At 42.2% G+C, this 17,524-nt stretch overlaps 1 protein-coding gene across 2 annotated transcripts in view; it reads right to left on the reverse strand.

Moving 5' to 3' along the window:
- Positions 1 to 17,524, reverse strand: part of ELP3 (elongator acetyltransferase complex subunit 3) — a 119,891-nt gene that overhangs the window by 99,885 nt on the left and 2,482 nt on the right. For both annotated transcript variants that reach the window (XM_006260260.4, XM_059728379.1), the window contains exons 3-7: positions 17,092 to 17,230; positions 15,615 to 15,685; positions 9,038 to 9,101; positions 7,432 to 7,500; positions 5,854 to 6,008 (exon numbers count right to left, since the gene is read on the reverse strand). In XM_006260260.4, coding sequence (XP_006260322.1) covers positions 5,854 to 6,008; positions 7,432 to 7,500; positions 9,038 to 9,101; positions 15,615 to 15,685; positions 17,092 to 17,230 — 498 coding nt within the window. The remainder of the gene's footprint in view (positions 1 to 5,853; positions 6,009 to 7,431; positions 7,501 to 9,037; positions 9,102 to 15,614; positions 15,686 to 17,091; positions 17,231 to 17,524) is intronic.

Below are 17,524 nucleotides of genomic sequence, written 5' to 3' on the forward strand. Positions count from 1 at the left end.
ACAAGTTTCCACATTGTTTAAGATTCCTTTTTGAGTTAAAACTGCTTGAAGAAAGAGATCGCTGTCTACCCAGGCCGGTCTCCCACTGCATTTACCATTCTTCTGTCTCATCGGGATAGCTTGGTCCTGTGCCCCTGAGAGAGACTCCTTTTTTCCTCAGACTTGCCTCCCAAGGGATCCTGCCCACCAGGTCCCTGAGACTGTTAAAGTTTTAATAAGTCACTAGCTAGAGCATTAGACCAAATGCAATTATATCTCCCTCTTTGCAGCTCGTCATTATGCATTCCAATAAGGAAATGTTTCAGAGAGTTCTACTTGAGGAAAGGACCTGCAAATGAGCCTTCAAATGTCTCATTTATCTACAAGACCAGGCCCTATGAAACCTGCACTTCCAAACAAATTGACTGGTTTTCCCAGTTTGCTTGCGATTATAATGCTCTGTCTATTCCGTTTGGAAACATCAGCATAGCGCCCCTGCCCCAAATAGGGAAAAAAATCCATAGTATTTGCTGCCCTCCAGAGGAAACACAGAAGAAGGAAAAACCTGGAGCTCTAAAACAGAGAGAGAGATGTGGGCTGTCTTTCTACAAAAGGATGAATGACTTTTACAGTCATTTTCACTGCAGATGTCAAAGCGCACCTACTACATTTACTCCAGGTTTTCACTTCTATGTTAGCAACCTTTAGTTCAACATGTTACATAGGTAAGTATTCACAGTTCACTGATAAATACCACACAGTCCTAACAGCCCCACAAAAGCATTAGGGATCCTCAAAGGCTATGTTTCTTCTCCTAACTTATAAATCAATCTACTGGAAAGTTATACATCAAATCAACCTGTACAACCTTAAGCAAGTCACTTAGTCTCTGTTCCTCATGTCCGTCAGGACAAGGAAGTTCTGGAGATAAATATCTTCATGTTTCCGAGGTTCTCAGAAGCTACGATAGTTGCCGCTATCCCGGGGTGAAATGACCCTCTAAAGGGGGCAGGGGTTTAAATGGTCCCTTCACCTGGCTTAGTCCACTTTCCAGGCGAATAGGAAAAGTCCCAGGATGACATGATTGTAAGCTGTGACTCAGAAACCAAACTGTGTGGCATAAAAGAAAGCAAGACCCAAGGGCCTGGAAGCCCATCAGACTAGAAATTGCACCTTTCCTAAATCAAGAATGTGACTAATTTGAATGAATTTAAATCAACGCTTAGTAGACTTCGCCTCATGATGCTAAAGGAAGTAACTGGAATCTCAAAAGACACTGGAAATAATATCTGCACGACTCTGGTATGACAGGTAAGGTCCCAGAGTACTGGGATGTAAATGAGATGGAGTAAATGGAGTGAATGGAGTAAATGTGATGCCCACTTTCACAAAAAAAAAAAAAAAAGAGAGAGAATACGGCAAATTAAGACCACTCAGTCTGACTCATTACCTGGGAAGTTCCTGAATCATCTTATAAAACAGTCAGTTTGTACGTACAAAGGGGAGGAAGAGCCAACACACATTTGCTGAGAACAAAGTGAGCCAAACCAACTTGATTCTTCCTTTGACAAACTCCTGAATTTAACACATCAGGGGAATGCAGAGGGCATAAGATGACAGACCTACATGCCATTCTCATATGTAAGTGGGAACAACATCAGTTAAACAGAATTACTAGGTAGGTGGAGAATATAACTGGCTGAACAACCTCAAGCAACGAATAAGTGTTACTGGATAGAGTCTGACTGGTAGGAGGTCTCAAGTGATCCACAAGCCTCTGGTCTGAGTCCTGTACTGTTAAATCCTTTATCAATAGACGCAGAAGCAGAGAGTAAGAGTATACAGATAACATTTACAGGTGACAAAGCTGGTCATGGTTGCAAACGCTTTGGAGGACAGGATTAAAATGAAAAGGGATCTTGATAAATTGGAGTGCTGGGCTAAAGATCACAAAATTAAACTCAGAGGCAAGCCACAGAGATGCTGCCCTATGGAATAACCAAATGCACAATTATACAACATGCTAAGAAAACTGTCCAGCAGTAGCACTGCCAAGCAGGATCTGGAAGTTATGTGGGATCACAAACTCAATGTGCATCACCAGCATAGAGGATGTTTGCCTACCCCCTTCACTTGCATTCAGAGGATCTCGGAGGTAGGAAGTAAACTTCTAGAGATACGGTTTGTGTATGGAATTTATATTAGGGAGCCGACAAAGAGCACACAAATTGATCTGTAGTAACCGTTTCGTTTGTCCACTGCTATCCCACAGTAAGTGCTGCTCAACTGCAGTAACTTAGCCCTGCGTCAGTCTGGGGTAAGGTGCCAGGTAACTTACATTTCCCATGCGATTCGAATAAAGAGTTAAAGCTGAACAGTGGTAAATTGCCTTCCCTTAAGAGAAAGGAAACACAAATATACAAACTATTTGTCTAACCTTGCCCTTAAGCTGTTTTATTTGGAAGAAATAAAACTTAAAACAGAGGAGGAAAGGCAAATGAAATCTTGTGGCTGCTCAGAGCTCTTTGACGTACTAGCCAGCAACCTTGACAGTCACAGGCAAAACAGAAATACTGACACAGGATTGTTTAATCAATAGAGATCTAAAGGTTAGGAATAACCAGTGCCAGTCAATACTGTTCTAAAGAAAATAGGCCTCATCCAATAATATTACATTCTCCAATTGGTTTTATAAGTTTGATTAAGTAAGGCTGATTAAAGTTTTCATATTAGTCATCAATGAAGAATCATCATTGAATGGGGGTGTTTCTGCAAGGGCACTGCAAAAAAATTCTTGGGACATTTACCATTAATGACCTTGGCACAAAGAAGAAGGGTATGCTAATGAAATCTGCTGCCACCACAAAGATGTAAGGCATCATCAACACAGAAGAGCTGTCAAACTAACATATAGAAAGCACTGGATGACATCAAGGATATGAGTAATAGAAATGAAATAAAATTTAATAGGATGCAATACAATATACCACTTAGGGAGCAATAAAAAAAATTTCCGCTGTACACTAAGGGATCGGTTGACTCACACTCACAGGAGAGTATGAGCCATCAAAGTGAAGTGGCTGTGAAAAGGGCAATCCTAAGTTTAATCAGGATAGGCATTTCCAGTACCAATAGAAAAATATTAATTCCCTTGTATGATGCAACAATGAGACCTCGTCCAGAATACTGTGTAATATTCCAGCCACCGATATTCAAGACGCACTAATTTAAACTGGAACTGGTGCAGAGGGCTATTACAATAACCAAGGGAATAGAGGACCTTTCTGAAAAGGCAAAGGAGCTTAGCCTACTTAGCCTACCAAAAGAATGGCTGAAATTGGACTCTGCTGTTCTCTGTAAAACAATGAGGGGTGAGCGGTTATTTAAAATGAAACACGCTGCTGGCACAAGATCAGATAAGTACAAACTGGCCATGAATAAACTGAAGGAATTTGAAAACTCTCTAACCATCTGAGCAGCAATAGTACAGAACAGCCCTCCTGCCTGCAGAGGACAACAGCAGCATAACTAATAGGAAGCTTGATAAGTTTATGTGAGTTATTATATGTCTAAAACACAAGGGAGAAGACTCTGGCCTAGGAGGTTCCTTCCAGTCCTACATTCCTACTGATATGACACTAAGCCAGACTGCTACTACTGAACACTTTCATCAGTGATCTGGAAGTAAATAACATCACTGCTGATGAAACCTTACAGATGACAGAGTGGTTTGGCAAAGAACAGCGAATAACGGGAGGGTAGTCATACGATCAGGATCACTTGGAAGTGCTCAAGCAAACAGCATTCAGCAGAAGCAAATGGAAAGTTATACATCTAGGAACAGTGATGCAGTCACACCTCCAGAATTGAGTATTGTGTCCTGGAAAAAAAAAAAAGGACTGTAAAAAGGATCTAGGAGGTCACAGTAGCAAGCAGCTGAATATGAGCTCCCAGTGCAATGCTGTGGCAGAAAAGGCTAATGTGATCTTTGGTTAGTCAGCTGGCAATTTACTTCTGTAAATGCTATCAGGGAAATCAATACCAGAAAACTGGAAGACACAGGGAATAATAGTGAACATGGTGCACACAATTGCCAGAAAAATTATTTGAAGGCTGAAGAAAATGTCTTGCAGCGAGAAACTGGAAGAGGTCACTCAGCTTTCCTTATCAAAAAGGCAACTGAGGAGAAAATTTGTCTGTATACATCTCCACATGAAAAAAAAAAATTACCGGATAATATAGATCCTTTTAATTTAGCACAAAAAGGCACAGCAAGAATCAGTGGCTGGAAGCTTGGCTAGAAGCTGATACCAAAAATTCAAATCAGAAACGAGCACTTTTCTTTGCTTTTACAATGAAGGTAATAAATCATTGGAGTGAGCTAGCTGAGGTCCAGAGACTAGATTGCTTCCCTGAAGATAAGCTTCTGTAAAACACGTTGCTAGCTCAGTACAGGAAAGCCAAGTAAAATATAATGGCCCATGATATAGAGGAGGTCAGACTACAGGATCTAATGTTCCCTTTGGACGTTACAATGAAATACTGTTACAGAAGGAACATTCATACACAGGATGCATTTAGGATTGCCTCTAGAAGAGGAGTCCTGTGTCGCTGAAGTCTCCTGAACTGCAAGAAGTTGTCTTCGCAGTGCCATGATTGCAGCACGGTGAAACCGAGAGCCGATACAAATGTTCTCAAAACTCTGCTTTTGTTCCCTGTTGAAAGAGGCACGACAGCCATATCTTGCCTGCAGTGCACCCCTAGCAAGAGCTGAGATTAATTAAACACAGCTTTCTTAACCATCCAGTCTATCTTCCTCAAAGCCCCAACGCATTCAGTCCCCACAAAATCATGCATCAAGGGAAAAGGAAAGTAATATAGTTTTGAGGCTGCTGACAATTCAGTGCATCAGCACTAAGGGGAAAGGGCCTGAATCTGCAAGACTCCTTTAAGAATAAATGTTGTGTTGACTCAACCTCTCAGTATGTGCATGAGATTTTCCTCAGTGACCACCTGCAGGCCACCCTCCCTTTAAAGAGGTAACATGGAAACCTAGTTAAATGATTCAGAAACTAAATTAAGAATATGTTTGTTCCTTTGCTTCCCCAGAAGAGTCATTATTTAAATCTGATCTCTTAACAAGTTGCATACTGTATTTTCTCACATAAAACACTTTCTTTCCAAAAAACAGGTACTGGAAATCGGGGCATGCATTACAAATGAGGACACATAGTAGACAGTTTCTGCTGCTTACGCTTCTTCCAGGCAAAAACAAAAGTAACTCTACACATGATCAACAGAAAGCAGAACGCTAAGCAGGCTTGACCCCCAGCTGCTGCTGCTACTCAGTTGGTTTTTTCCCTTCATTCTGCCTTTCAAAAAACCAATGTGCGTACCTTATTCTCAGACGTGTTGTATATGAGATAATATGGTATTTTATTTTATATTTTTAAAAAGAGTCATTGTTGCTATTAACTCCTCTGTGGACACAACAAAAGGTTTGGGGTTTCTGAGGGTAAAGAACAGACTAAACTCCAAAGCAAGGAACGTTTGCTTGATACAATGCCTATTTCTACACAGCCGGGCACATTTTATGGCAAACGTTTTCCATCTTGGGCACCCACTCCTGGATCATTTGGCCTGTGATTAAGCACATTACCAGTGGCCTTGTTTTCTACCAGTAGAGGTTGTGGGTGCTCAGCGCCACTGAAACAGAAGACATTTTTAGCATGTGTCTAAGTATTTTTGGATTTCTATTTTTAAACATACGTTAGAAAATGCGGTCCTGAATTTTTGTATTCAATATGTGATTTTTTTACACCACTTGAAGGATTTATCTAAAAAATAAGTGCTTAGGACTTCAGAGCTGCTCACCTGACAGCCTCAGCTACGTTGTTGGAAGTGTGCCCCGATAAAGCATCGTGCAGATTTCGGATGAAGTAGTCTCTATAGTCTTCAGGAAGGGCCATGAATGTTCCTCCCATCACAATGAACTCCACTTTATCCACACTGTGGCCCAGCTGCTTCAGCTGGAAAAAAATAAATAAATAAATACCAGAAGGTTACTTGTTGCTAAATTGTTAGAGTCGCAAGAAAAGTTTCAACTCCGAAATGAAGTGTATAATTAATTCCTCAATACCAAGTTTTCATATTTTCCAGTTATAATGCCAAATCAATAATACATCAAAAGCAACAGTTTTGCTATAAATTTACCATGATATAAAAACGATCCTTCTTCTGAAAGAGCATAAGGAGGACAATCTAAAAAGCACCAGTTCCAAGCAGCATTTAAGATAGCATCTTAAGATCCTACATTAGTAATTAGATACTAATTAATTAACATTACATCATTACTAATGTAGGATCATTAGTAATTAGGAATGGTTTTACATTAATATTAATTAGATCCTACATTAGTAATTAGATACTAATTAGCATATTATTAATGTAAATCAAAGTTTAAAATTGATCATAATCTGGGTTTAAATTTGAGAACTTTAGATTCTTGCTTTGGGGACTAAAGAACTAAATCTTGTGAACAACTGGATCCTACAACTTACTGCACTGACAAATGAACAATGAGACAGAAAATGGTGTGCGTGCGTGTGTGTGTGTTGGAGAAAATGAAGTGCGTGGGTGTGTGTATTTTGTGGACTAGGTCCACATCCCATTGTCTTGAATAACTGAAATTTCCCCCCCTAACCTGCAGTTTCTGCCCCCAAGCACCAGAAACTACTACAGGGTAGCAAATGGCCACTTCTATTCCTCCTTTCTCTTCTCTTCTTCCTTGGATAGCAATTTCACCTCTTTTCCCATCAGAAGGGAAAGAAGAAGCATCTGAAGAGACAAGAAAAGAGGTGGGAAGAGGAACCTCAAAGGAAATAAGAAAGAGAGAAATAGAAGAAATTCTGCAGTCAGGGAAAAAAAACAGACAATAAGAGCCACTAGAGTTTGATCCCAAGTCCATTTGCTATTATTGAAGACTAATGATCAAGAGCTGGATGGGAACAGCCATAGGAAAAGGTGTGCAGATTTTAGGATGTTTTTCTAAATTGTTAAGTGTTTGATGTTGTTATTGGAACAGTTCACATAAAGCAAGAATAACAATAGCATTCTGATATATCATCATTCCAATTTGCAAATTTACAAAAGCATAAAATCATCACACACAAAAAAAAATCCAATATAGGGAACAGGAAACATTGGATTTTGTGGCTTCAACAATATCTTCAGGATAATTATTTTGAGGCCCTAATAATTAATAAGATCTTTTTTTTCCTTTTTAAAAAAACCTGAAATTTTAACAAAAAGAACAAGATGCCATTCAAAACCTCTCTCTTTCTACGCCTCCCCCCATTCCCCAACATAACTGTCCTATATAAAAAATACTCTTTTCATTATGCCTTTCATTTTCACAAAACTCAGCGTGTCCCTAGCATTGCAAATCATTACCTGTTCAACTCGATGCCTCGCCTGGAGATAAGGGTCATACCTGGCACGAATGGCCCTCATTGATGTTGGCTATGAAAAACAAAGAGGTTCATTTTTAAAGCTTATTTTTAACACAGAAGAAAACAGAAATGTGTAAATCTTTAGCAAGTGGCTTCAAACTTCACAGACATCTAGTTATTAAAAATTCAAACTCTTAGGGCCTATCTAGTTGTAGTTTGCTAAAATTTAGCACATTTAAATCCAGTTTCTTAAACTGATGTTTTGTCCTGATGATGTCATCCGATTGAAAAAAAAGTTTGCCTTTGAATACTTTCTCCAGAAAAGGGCAAAGCAGAAATTCTCAATGAATGCAGCAACATGGTACCGGTCCTGATATTTTATTACTTTCTTTCCTCTAAGCTGACTTGTCCTTTTTCTCCCACAGTTCTTCCCGTGTAAAGAATGACATCTTCTCACTCTCAGAAGAAAGAATGCACTAGCTTATGAAGTGAAAAACCGCAGAGCTTGTTATGACCTATTACTAATATCACAGGAAAGTTATAGTCTCCTTTCCATTTTATAATGCACCCCATGCTCTCCATACCTTTCACGTTGCAAACCCCTTGGGACAGGTATTACCGTTTTATTTTGTATGGTGTCAAAACCTCTCAGTGCTAAATAAATACATAAACTCCTGTTTCCAAGTAAGCATGAATGGGAAAGTTCTAGTTAAATAATCTCTATTTGGCACCAATTACTGGGTAACAAATGACTCAATCACTGAATACAGTGTATTAGCAAACAAACAAAATTAACAACCCAGGGACACTATATCCATGTCTACTTAGGTTTTATTTCTTTAGAGACAGACACATTACTTTAGTTTAGTTTGACACTTCATAACGTACTAGGAGATACAGTGAAACATATTTTATCAATATAATAGTCTTGGTAATTCAGTTTCTCACTATGGCACTGCTATTAAAATTTTGCAAGGCAGCAGGAGAGAAAGACATTCTGCGCTACACTGCATGTAAATTAGTGTGGCCGCAAATACAGAAACATATTCGCGATATATGAAGTGGGGTTTGTCCAGAGGCATTAAATCAAGTGAGTTATTTCAAAGGTGAATCTTCTTGTTTTACTTTGAGATTTAAAATGCTTCAAGATCCCATTTTTAAACAGAACCATATGCGAGTTTCCACTGAGCCGTTTTCATGGCCCACTGTGAGGCAAACAAATCACGCTGGCACTGGATGTTGAAGTTCAAAAGCATTTGAGAACAAGACAAAGAAGAAAACTAATCCGTCTCAAAATAAAAAGAATGAAATTAAAAGGAAGACAAAGTTATCTTGAGCTTTTGAAAGATAGTACAGGAAGTGTGAAAGATGCCAACAAAGTAGTCTAGAGAGAAAACAAATGTTAGAACTAATTCAAGTCTCCCAATGTAAGGAATGTCTTATAACATGGAAGGGTCCCCCCGGCTCCCTCCCCAATTCTTGCTACAAAGGAGGAGTACATGTTTAAAGAAAAAAGACTCCATAAAAATAAAAAGGAGCCTGTGTCCCTATTTCAAAGACAAACTGTGACACTACAGCACAACAGACAGTCACATTCAAGGCAGTACCTCATATCCAGTGTAAGACTGTGTTGAATATTCGAAATCAGAATCAGGTCCACCGGGGCAGTACCTGCAAATATAAAAAATAAAATAAAATAAAAATTAGAAGTTAGAGAAAACTTGCACCCATGAGAAAGATAAAGTAACAAAAATGGTCTTTCAGTTTATCTGAGACTATTAAAGCTGCATTAGGCTACGATTTAAACACACAGACATTGACTTAAATGATTTGAGGAGCGGTGGAAACAGAGGAAAATTATAAGAAATCTAGACCTATCAAATGGTTAGTTTAGGTGGACACAACTTTATACATTTCTACTTAAAAAAAGAAAAAAGAACAGCAAATGCATTCCATAATCCTGACATTTCAAATAAACCGAGAACGGCAGCCAGCTGCGTTTATCTGAAGTCAGGCAGAAAGCAGGTGGATTTACACCTCAGACTAACCAAATCAGAGACGCGTAGCTTCAGCTTTTGTGGGCCCCAGCTCACTGATGAAATAAGCTCAGGCTCATGAAAGCTTATGCTATATATCTCCCATTTCAAATAAGCTACATTTTTCATTTCAGAAAAACAGGTCTACAGGGTTGAACTAGAACAATTATTAAAAATGCAAGGCAAACGTGCAAACAATTCTAAACACGTAAAAGAATAAAATATTTTCCAAGCCTCAACATTTAAATAAGCTATCTTCTATCTAGAAAATGAAAATGACAGTTCCCAGTTTCAATTTCCACCAAACATTTAGGATGTCACATTTATACAAACATATAAATAGATATGACATCCAGTTACAGAAATATGCCTTTCACTCCCATCTATCGTTACAATTTTAATTATCTAAATATTGGAAAACCACACTGTATGCGTCATTCCATGAATTCACAGACATATTGTTTAGTCAGCCAACATTTGAGCCAGCCAAGGGTATTCATGCTGGACAATGGCGCAGTAGCTGAATGTGAATTGCTACTACTAAACCCAAAGACTTTTCTTAAATTAATCTCTAAGACCACGCATGCAGTTGGATTACCAAGTATCCTAGCACTGCGTAATCAGGAAAGGCCTGGTACATTAGTTGCCTTCCACAAGAAATAGGTAACTCAAAGGAATACTGGTTCCTGTTTGTTCCAAAATATCTGCAGTTTACTTCTCAGGATTACAAGTTCCATGGTTAATTCAAAGTCCAAAGATGACCTGTCACAGGAGTGTGGGAATTCCCTCAATTCTTGTAGTACATGTTGCACACCCCAACCACCACGCTAACAGAGCAGTCATCATGCTACTAATTTACATGCAAAATCTTGACATTCCAAGCGACTAAAAATACCATCCAAATCAAAAAACATCTTTCACAGACAAACCTATGAACTTCACTTCATCAATCAATCTACTGGATACAAAAAATCATGGACTAAATACAGACCCTGGATTTATGACATATTATAACAGGGCTAGGCAAAATATGGCCTGCAGGCCGAATCCAGCCTGCCAGGCCATTCTATCCAGCCTACAGGGCCCCTAAAAAATTGAGAAAATTAATATTTATTTGCTCCTGGCTGCCTGTCAAAGCTGACAGGAGACAAGGGCAGTAGGACCCAGGGGGAGCTGGCAGGAGCCAGCAACAAGGAGCAGGGGTACACGCCCATATGTGTGTGTAGCGAGGGGGGCACAGAATGCATGTGCAGTGAGCGGGCACGAAGTGTGCTCCCCAGATCTGTGCAGGGGGTGAGGGCGGGCTGCCGCTGGGGCCGGTGGCGGGGGCTGGGCCAGGGCTGCGCTCAGGCCAGGCAGCGGCAGCACTGGAGGAGTGCAGCCCCAAATTAACCTACCTCCAGGAAGAGCCCAGCACCACCCCTGGGCCACCCTGCAGTGGCAGCCCACCTTTGCCCTATGCACAGATCCGGGGAGCCACACGCCCTCCTGTACCTCCCCAGGGGGTTTACATAGTGGCAGGAGCCACATCACCTGGGCGAGCTGCTTGCGACTCTGTCCAGCACCTATTCCTGTTCCAGCCCCACTTCCTTCCTCACCGCAGGGGCCTCAATCTGCCACCCTCCCCCACCCCTTCCCCCAAACAGACTTACCAGCCAGACACTGCTCTCCAAGTTGCCAGGCTGCATATTGGCAAGTGGAGCAGCAGGAGCCATCCCCCACTCCTCCCGGATCCCCCGAACGAGCTGCTCAGAGCTCTGTCCCATGCCCTGCTCCACCCCGGCTGGGCAACACCTGCCCCTGCTCCAGCCCCACTCCCTCCCTCACCGAAGGGGACCTCAATCTGCACCCCTACCATGCCTCTTCCCTCCCTCCCGCCCCTTCCCCACAACAGACTTACCAGCCAGACACTGCTGTCCAAGCTGCTGGGCTGGCTGTGGGCAGGCTGCAGCTGTACGCATGCATGTGGCATTTACTGGCAACATTAATCGACCACATGAGGCAAAAAAAGCCAAACGCCAATAACGTCAATTTTCTTTTTATCAGTGCCGATATGATATGGACTGATGTATCGGTGGACCTCTATGCCTAACATGTGACTCCCCAGGTAAACCCTCCACTTTTTACCAGCTACAGTAAAGTCTCCAGTAACCGGCACCTTACAAGCTGGCATGTTCTGTTAACCGGCATGCCAGCTTGTAAGGAAAAGTGAAACCGGAAGAGCTCACCGTGGCACTTCCAGTTTCTCCAAGCCCCCATGGCCCAGGACAAAGCAGCCTGCATTGCTGAGCCCCCGTGGCCTGGGGGCATAACAGGCTACGTGGGGCCCACCTCCCTGTCCCACAGGAGGGGTGGCGACATCCCGGACATGGCGGGAGAAGCGGTGGCCAGAACAGGCAAGGACACCTGTTCGGGCTGCTCAATTAACTGGCATATTTTGTTATCCGGCATCCCCCATTCCCAGGGGATGCCAGATAACAGAGCTTTTACTGTACTTTTATTCCACTCCCCTCGCTTATTGACCAACCCAATTTACATTTTAACTGACTAGCCTTCTTGCATACGTACTGGCCTCTGGGTGCTTTACTACTCTGTTCAGGAAGATCACAGACCAACTGCAGACACTTCCTCTGCCTGACGAAGGGTAATTGTACCACAAAGCTTGCAAAGAAGAATGTTTCCAATTATCGGAGTTGGTCTAATAAAAGATATTGGATTTACCCAAAGAGCTTTGTATGCCTTGAATCAAAATACATTGATGATCCTTCTTTTGTCTCTCCAGTAAACTCCGCTTGCACACCTCCACTTGCATCAACAGCAATAACAAAGACTTGACAGGCCAAATTAAACCCTTGGTTAAATTGATACAACCTGAATCCATTTGTTTGCATCAAATTCAAGTAACTGAAATGTTTCAAATAGAACAGCAACAGCACACTAAAAGATCTTTCAGAGAAAAAAAGGCAGAATTTAATCTCTGAAGCCAGAAGGCACAACTTTAAATACACTCAGAGAGCAGAACTCAATGTCTGAGAAGGTATCTACACTAAACAACATTTTTAAGGAACATGACTGTATCAAAAGTTAATTTTTTTGTTTTCTAAATTTCCTGAAACATCCACTTTCACTCAGATTTCCAGACCTGTGGATGTAAGATCACAGCATGCACTGAGCTAGTGAAAACATACTGATGACAGAATACTACCCCCTCAGAGAAGACAAGTGCCAGTTTTTACTATAAATATGTGCTGTTGTAAGGGTACGGCTATTTCATTTCCCAATTAAGTATAAATATTTAATTCAGTTCCTGAAAATCTCTCACTTTCCTAACTCTCACTACCCTCACGTTTTTCCCCCTCAACGTTTGTTCACAGGTGTGGCGGTGCACCTTTGGTGCCCACCACTTTAAGGGACTTGAGCAGGTGAGAGCAGAGACAATCAAGTGGCCACGTGACAGCCATGAGGCCGCCTGATTGGAGGAGGGTTTGGCAGCCTGAAGATAAGACCAGGCCCAGGGAGCAGGGCTGGCAGTTGCAACTGAGCAGCTGATGGAGTAACATTGTGCAGCTGGAAGAGTCTGTTCCCGAAACATGACCATCTGGAGGTTAGGATAGGAACTATGGGGAAGGAGGAAATTCCTAGGGACCCAGGTGGGGTCCAGAGCCCTTAGTAGGGGGTTGAGGGCCCGGGGCTGTGGAAAGGCCAACCTATAGTAAGAGGCTGTGTACACAGAGGCCCAAGGGAGAGGGCCAGGATGGCCTAGAGAAGATGCAGGCCAGCCCGAGCAGAAGTTTGTGGTCCTACGGAGGGGCTAGGTAAGCCCCTGAAGAGAACTCTTGAGAGTATGGGTGACTAAGGAAAGGCCTGGGGAAACCCAAGGAGTGGGGCTGACCCTGGAGGGGTCTTTGGAGGGGCTCAGATAAGCCCAATGAAGTAAAGGGTTGTTTTGTAGAAGATCTGTGGGGCTCCCGGCATGCCTGGTGTGAGAAGACTGATATACAGAAGGGCCCAAGGTGGACCCCTACCACACCTGTACCTCCTTGGTGAAAAGTGAGTATGGAGCTCCGGAAAGCCTCAACCAGTGCTGCCATGCAGGTGACCCTGTGGAGGGGATAGGGTAAGGGACCACACCCTGACACAAAAACAACAGGTTTGGACAACAGCAGAGGCGCCAGGAGGGCCCGAGGCCCAATGCATGAGAGAGCAGGGCTTATGGGCAAGACCATGGGGGCCAGGAGAGCCCGAGGCCTAAGGCCAGTGGGAATTGGCCTGAATTCAGAGCGAGGCCTAGTGAGAGGTCCAGGCATGTCACAGGACACCCAAGGTCTGAGTGGGTCACAGGCTGAGTTTGAGATGCCCAGGGCCAGAGAGGGCCAGGGGCTGAAATCAGCCCAGAGTGTGGGGCAGTAGGCCTGACACCCCGTCGTAGAGTGCAGCCTGAAGGTCTGCGAGGGGTCAGGACCAAGCGTGAGAGAGGAAGCCTGAAGGGATATACAGAGTAGGGCAGAGTGCATGTGGCTCATGGTGGGGCAAGAATGAGTGTGACCCAGGAAAAAGGGCAGTGTGAGCAAGACCCAGTTATGGGATGAGTGTAGAAGACCAAAAATAGGGACAGAGTCCGACCCTAGAGAGAGCTAAGCGAGTGTCAACTGTTTGGAGGCCATCTGCGAGGCATGGGACATGGTAAAGGGAAGGTCGGAGCTGTGTATTTTGCCCTTGGCATCAGGGCTTAGAATAGGCAGCTTCCTGCTTAGACTAACATCACATTTAATGTAACAGGAAAGGCACAGCAGGCGAGACAGGGCAGACTGCCCTAGACAGGTGGGCAGGCTGATGTCAAGCTCAGCTGGGGAAGGCTCCCTTGCACAACAGGTATCTGAGGGCTCCACCACTACATCTCCAACGACACTCACCAATTTGTAGCAAACATTTACACTGGTTTAAAATAGCTCAATTTACAAGGACTAGCCACAGACCTTTGTTTGTAACAAGTTAAACTTTTCTCTGGAGGCATCTGAAAGTGAGAAAATATTAATGTAATACATGATGTGGCAGCTGGGCCTTGGAAGGAAGGACATCGTAGTAAATTATTTAGAACTGCGAATTCTGTAATTTAGAACTCTTAGTATAACTTAAACAAACGGGAGTGTGTAGGCTTGTGAGCTCCCTCACCATCCCAGCAAGGACTAAAACCCAAGTCAAAGCCTTTTCTTCATTCTTCCCATAAGGCATGGTTTATTCATTCAAAGATGCAAACTAGTACAGCCCAAAAAATATTTTCCTAACACCCAGGCAGCCACCAAGAGCCCTTTCACTCTGTGCTTCTCTCTCGGCTTTAGACATCAGAACAGACATGTTGAACCCAGGTGAAAAAACTCTTCAGCCCTTTATAGAAAATATTAAAACCTTTGCACAAACTAAACAGGACTGAATGGCTCCGATTTCCTCAAAGGAACACAGAACCCTATCCCAGGATAACTTAAACCTCTACCACATTATATATATTATGCAATTAACTAATTAATTAGGCTATAAATTTAGACTAGCCACACATGCAAAGTAAGGCTAGCCACCCATGCTAAGTAATTATCACACATTTAACTGGTTAATCACACAATAAATTTAGATCAGCCACAGATGCAAAGTAATTATCATGCCATAAAAATGACTATCCAGCTATAAAGAAAGTCAACCAGCTACCACGTTGGTGCTTGAAAATAAATGAGTAACAGGTCTAACTGGTTTCCATCCATCTTTAATTTTAACACATAAAAGGGCCCTAAGATTTATAAAAATACTAAATGAAAAAAAAGTACTCAAATAGTTTTCATCTGACACAGCAAGGTCTAAATTCTGATCATCTTACTCATTCAAGCCCTCAAGTAAATTTCACCTATTAAAGAAACTGTGCTTCCAATGAAAAACTGTAAAACACAGGATCTGCTTCTGCACGTCACACATGTATCTGCAAGGCAGATTTTAATCCAACTTACTTTCATTTTTCACTCATTTGGAAAGGAAGCTGCTCTGTGATGCACAAGATAACCTTTTAAGAACCCAGAAAGGTAGTATGATGCAGCACATAACTAGATTTATTAAGGACACTGAAAAACAGTCCTCCTTCAGTTATCCAAACTGTCATACTTACACACATATGTTTCCTGTAAAGTTAATGTGTGGACACCTGTGTGGTTTGCACATCACAGCAACAACAGCAATCTGTAATAAGAAGAGTTGCATAAAATAAAAATTATAATCAATAGTATTACAAAAACTAAACGCATCCTGGAATTGTACAGACAGGCACATGTGGGGACTATTTTAATTTTTCTCCAACTCAGTTTTATTTCTAAAATGCTTGCACATTAGGTCTTTTTGAGAAAAGGTACTTGCTGTGACAAAACTGATCAGCATCAAACGTAACAGTAGCATAGCAATGCCAATGCTAAAAGGGCTATTCACGGTTCAGTGTGGTATAGCAGCAGGCCATGTTTCTGCTGTATAGGACTACTTTTAGAAGTAGAGTACCCATGTCAAGTTTGACATCATAGGCACACTGCCAAGAGACAGAGTAACATTCAGTCCTCATTGGGACAAACTACTGCACTTTGGGCACAGGAAATTCACAACAGACACTGAGGAGATAAAAAACAAAGCAAACACAGAAAAGGAAAAAATATACATTCATCTCTTGCTGTGATGGAGTACATCTAGATGGCTCAGTTATAGGACCAGGCAGCACTGTGTCGAGACATCCAGCTCCTATTCCACAGGCATTATCTTCCAAACCACCTCTCACACAATGGTCTTTGCATGGTGCTACGTGCACACCAATAAACTCTGCTGTGGTACCAACAATGCTTCTGGTTTGGGAGATGCCATACGCTGAGCAGGCATCAGTACAGCACTATCTGGTGCCACCACTGCACGGAAAGCAACTCCCTGCACTCCCAAGTAACCTTTTCTCCCATGGTCTCTCACAGCTTCTCAAAGAGGAAAAGAAAAGAAATTTGTGTGGATGGGATCAATGTAAGGCATTAGTTTCCCTTTTATGTGAAAAGAGAAATAAAATCTGAAGACGTGACTGTCCAACCTCCCAAGCATCTGTTCATTTGCGATTGCAACAGCACAGTTAATCCCTGCACTGCCATAGGGAATGGCCTCCATAACATACTTCTCTAGTATTTTTTTTTAATTTTGCATTTGCGCATGTATTAAAACTCAAAACATTTACCCGATTGTTAGCTGTAGTTAAGTGTTACCACCGTTTGACCCTGACCATCTTTCTAACGAACAGTTTTTAGAAATTATTAACATCTCGTTACTAAACCATTAATGACCTAGCTAGCAGCAGTATAAAGGCTTAAGTTTTAGTGGGTATTGTTTGCAGGGTGACCAGTGAGAGCAAGTCATGCCAACCTGGCTAACAAACTGAGGTTGTTGCCCCCCCCACTTCCCTTCTTGGTGAGGTGCTTTGTAATCTCACCTTGCCCACACCACCAGGGAAGTGACAGCAGAGGAAGCTGTTAACACAAACAAACCTCACTAAAGCTACTGGGACAAGCAGCATCTTTACAATGGTTGATATTTAGATGTGCCTTTAGATGTAAATATACTATGCTCACCCCACTAGCAGTTCGAATAGGCTTTGCCTTCAGTTTGGGTACCAACACCTTGCGGTACTGAGGTGGAACTGCAGCAATGATGTCAACCAAACGAGGCTGTGCTGAGAGTCCATATTTGGCCGATGTCTTGGTTTTCAGCCTAAAATGAAAGCACCACCAATTATTTTCTCGTAGTCAGGTTTTTATATAGTACTCGCTCTGGAAGCCACGCACCTATCTACAACTCAGTTGAGCAAGTACCAAATTCCTGTTTACAACTTAACAGATAGATGAACGCGTCTTACAATGATGCTGTAAGAGTTTACTTAAAAGCTAATGCTAGTTGTGTCACAGCTAACACTGCACAGCACAGCAAGGCATACAAAACCCCGATAAGCATTGATCTAAACTAAAAACAATTTTAAGGTTTTGAATTTCTACTGAGGTTGTTTTC

The sequence above is a fragment of the Alligator mississippiensis genome, chromosome 1, assembly GCF_030867095.1.
Source record: "Alligator mississippiensis isolate rAllMis1 chromosome 1, rAllMis1, whole genome shotgun sequence".
NCBI classification, from domain to species: Eukaryota; Metazoa; Chordata; order Crocodylia; family Alligatoridae; genus Alligator; species Alligator mississippiensis.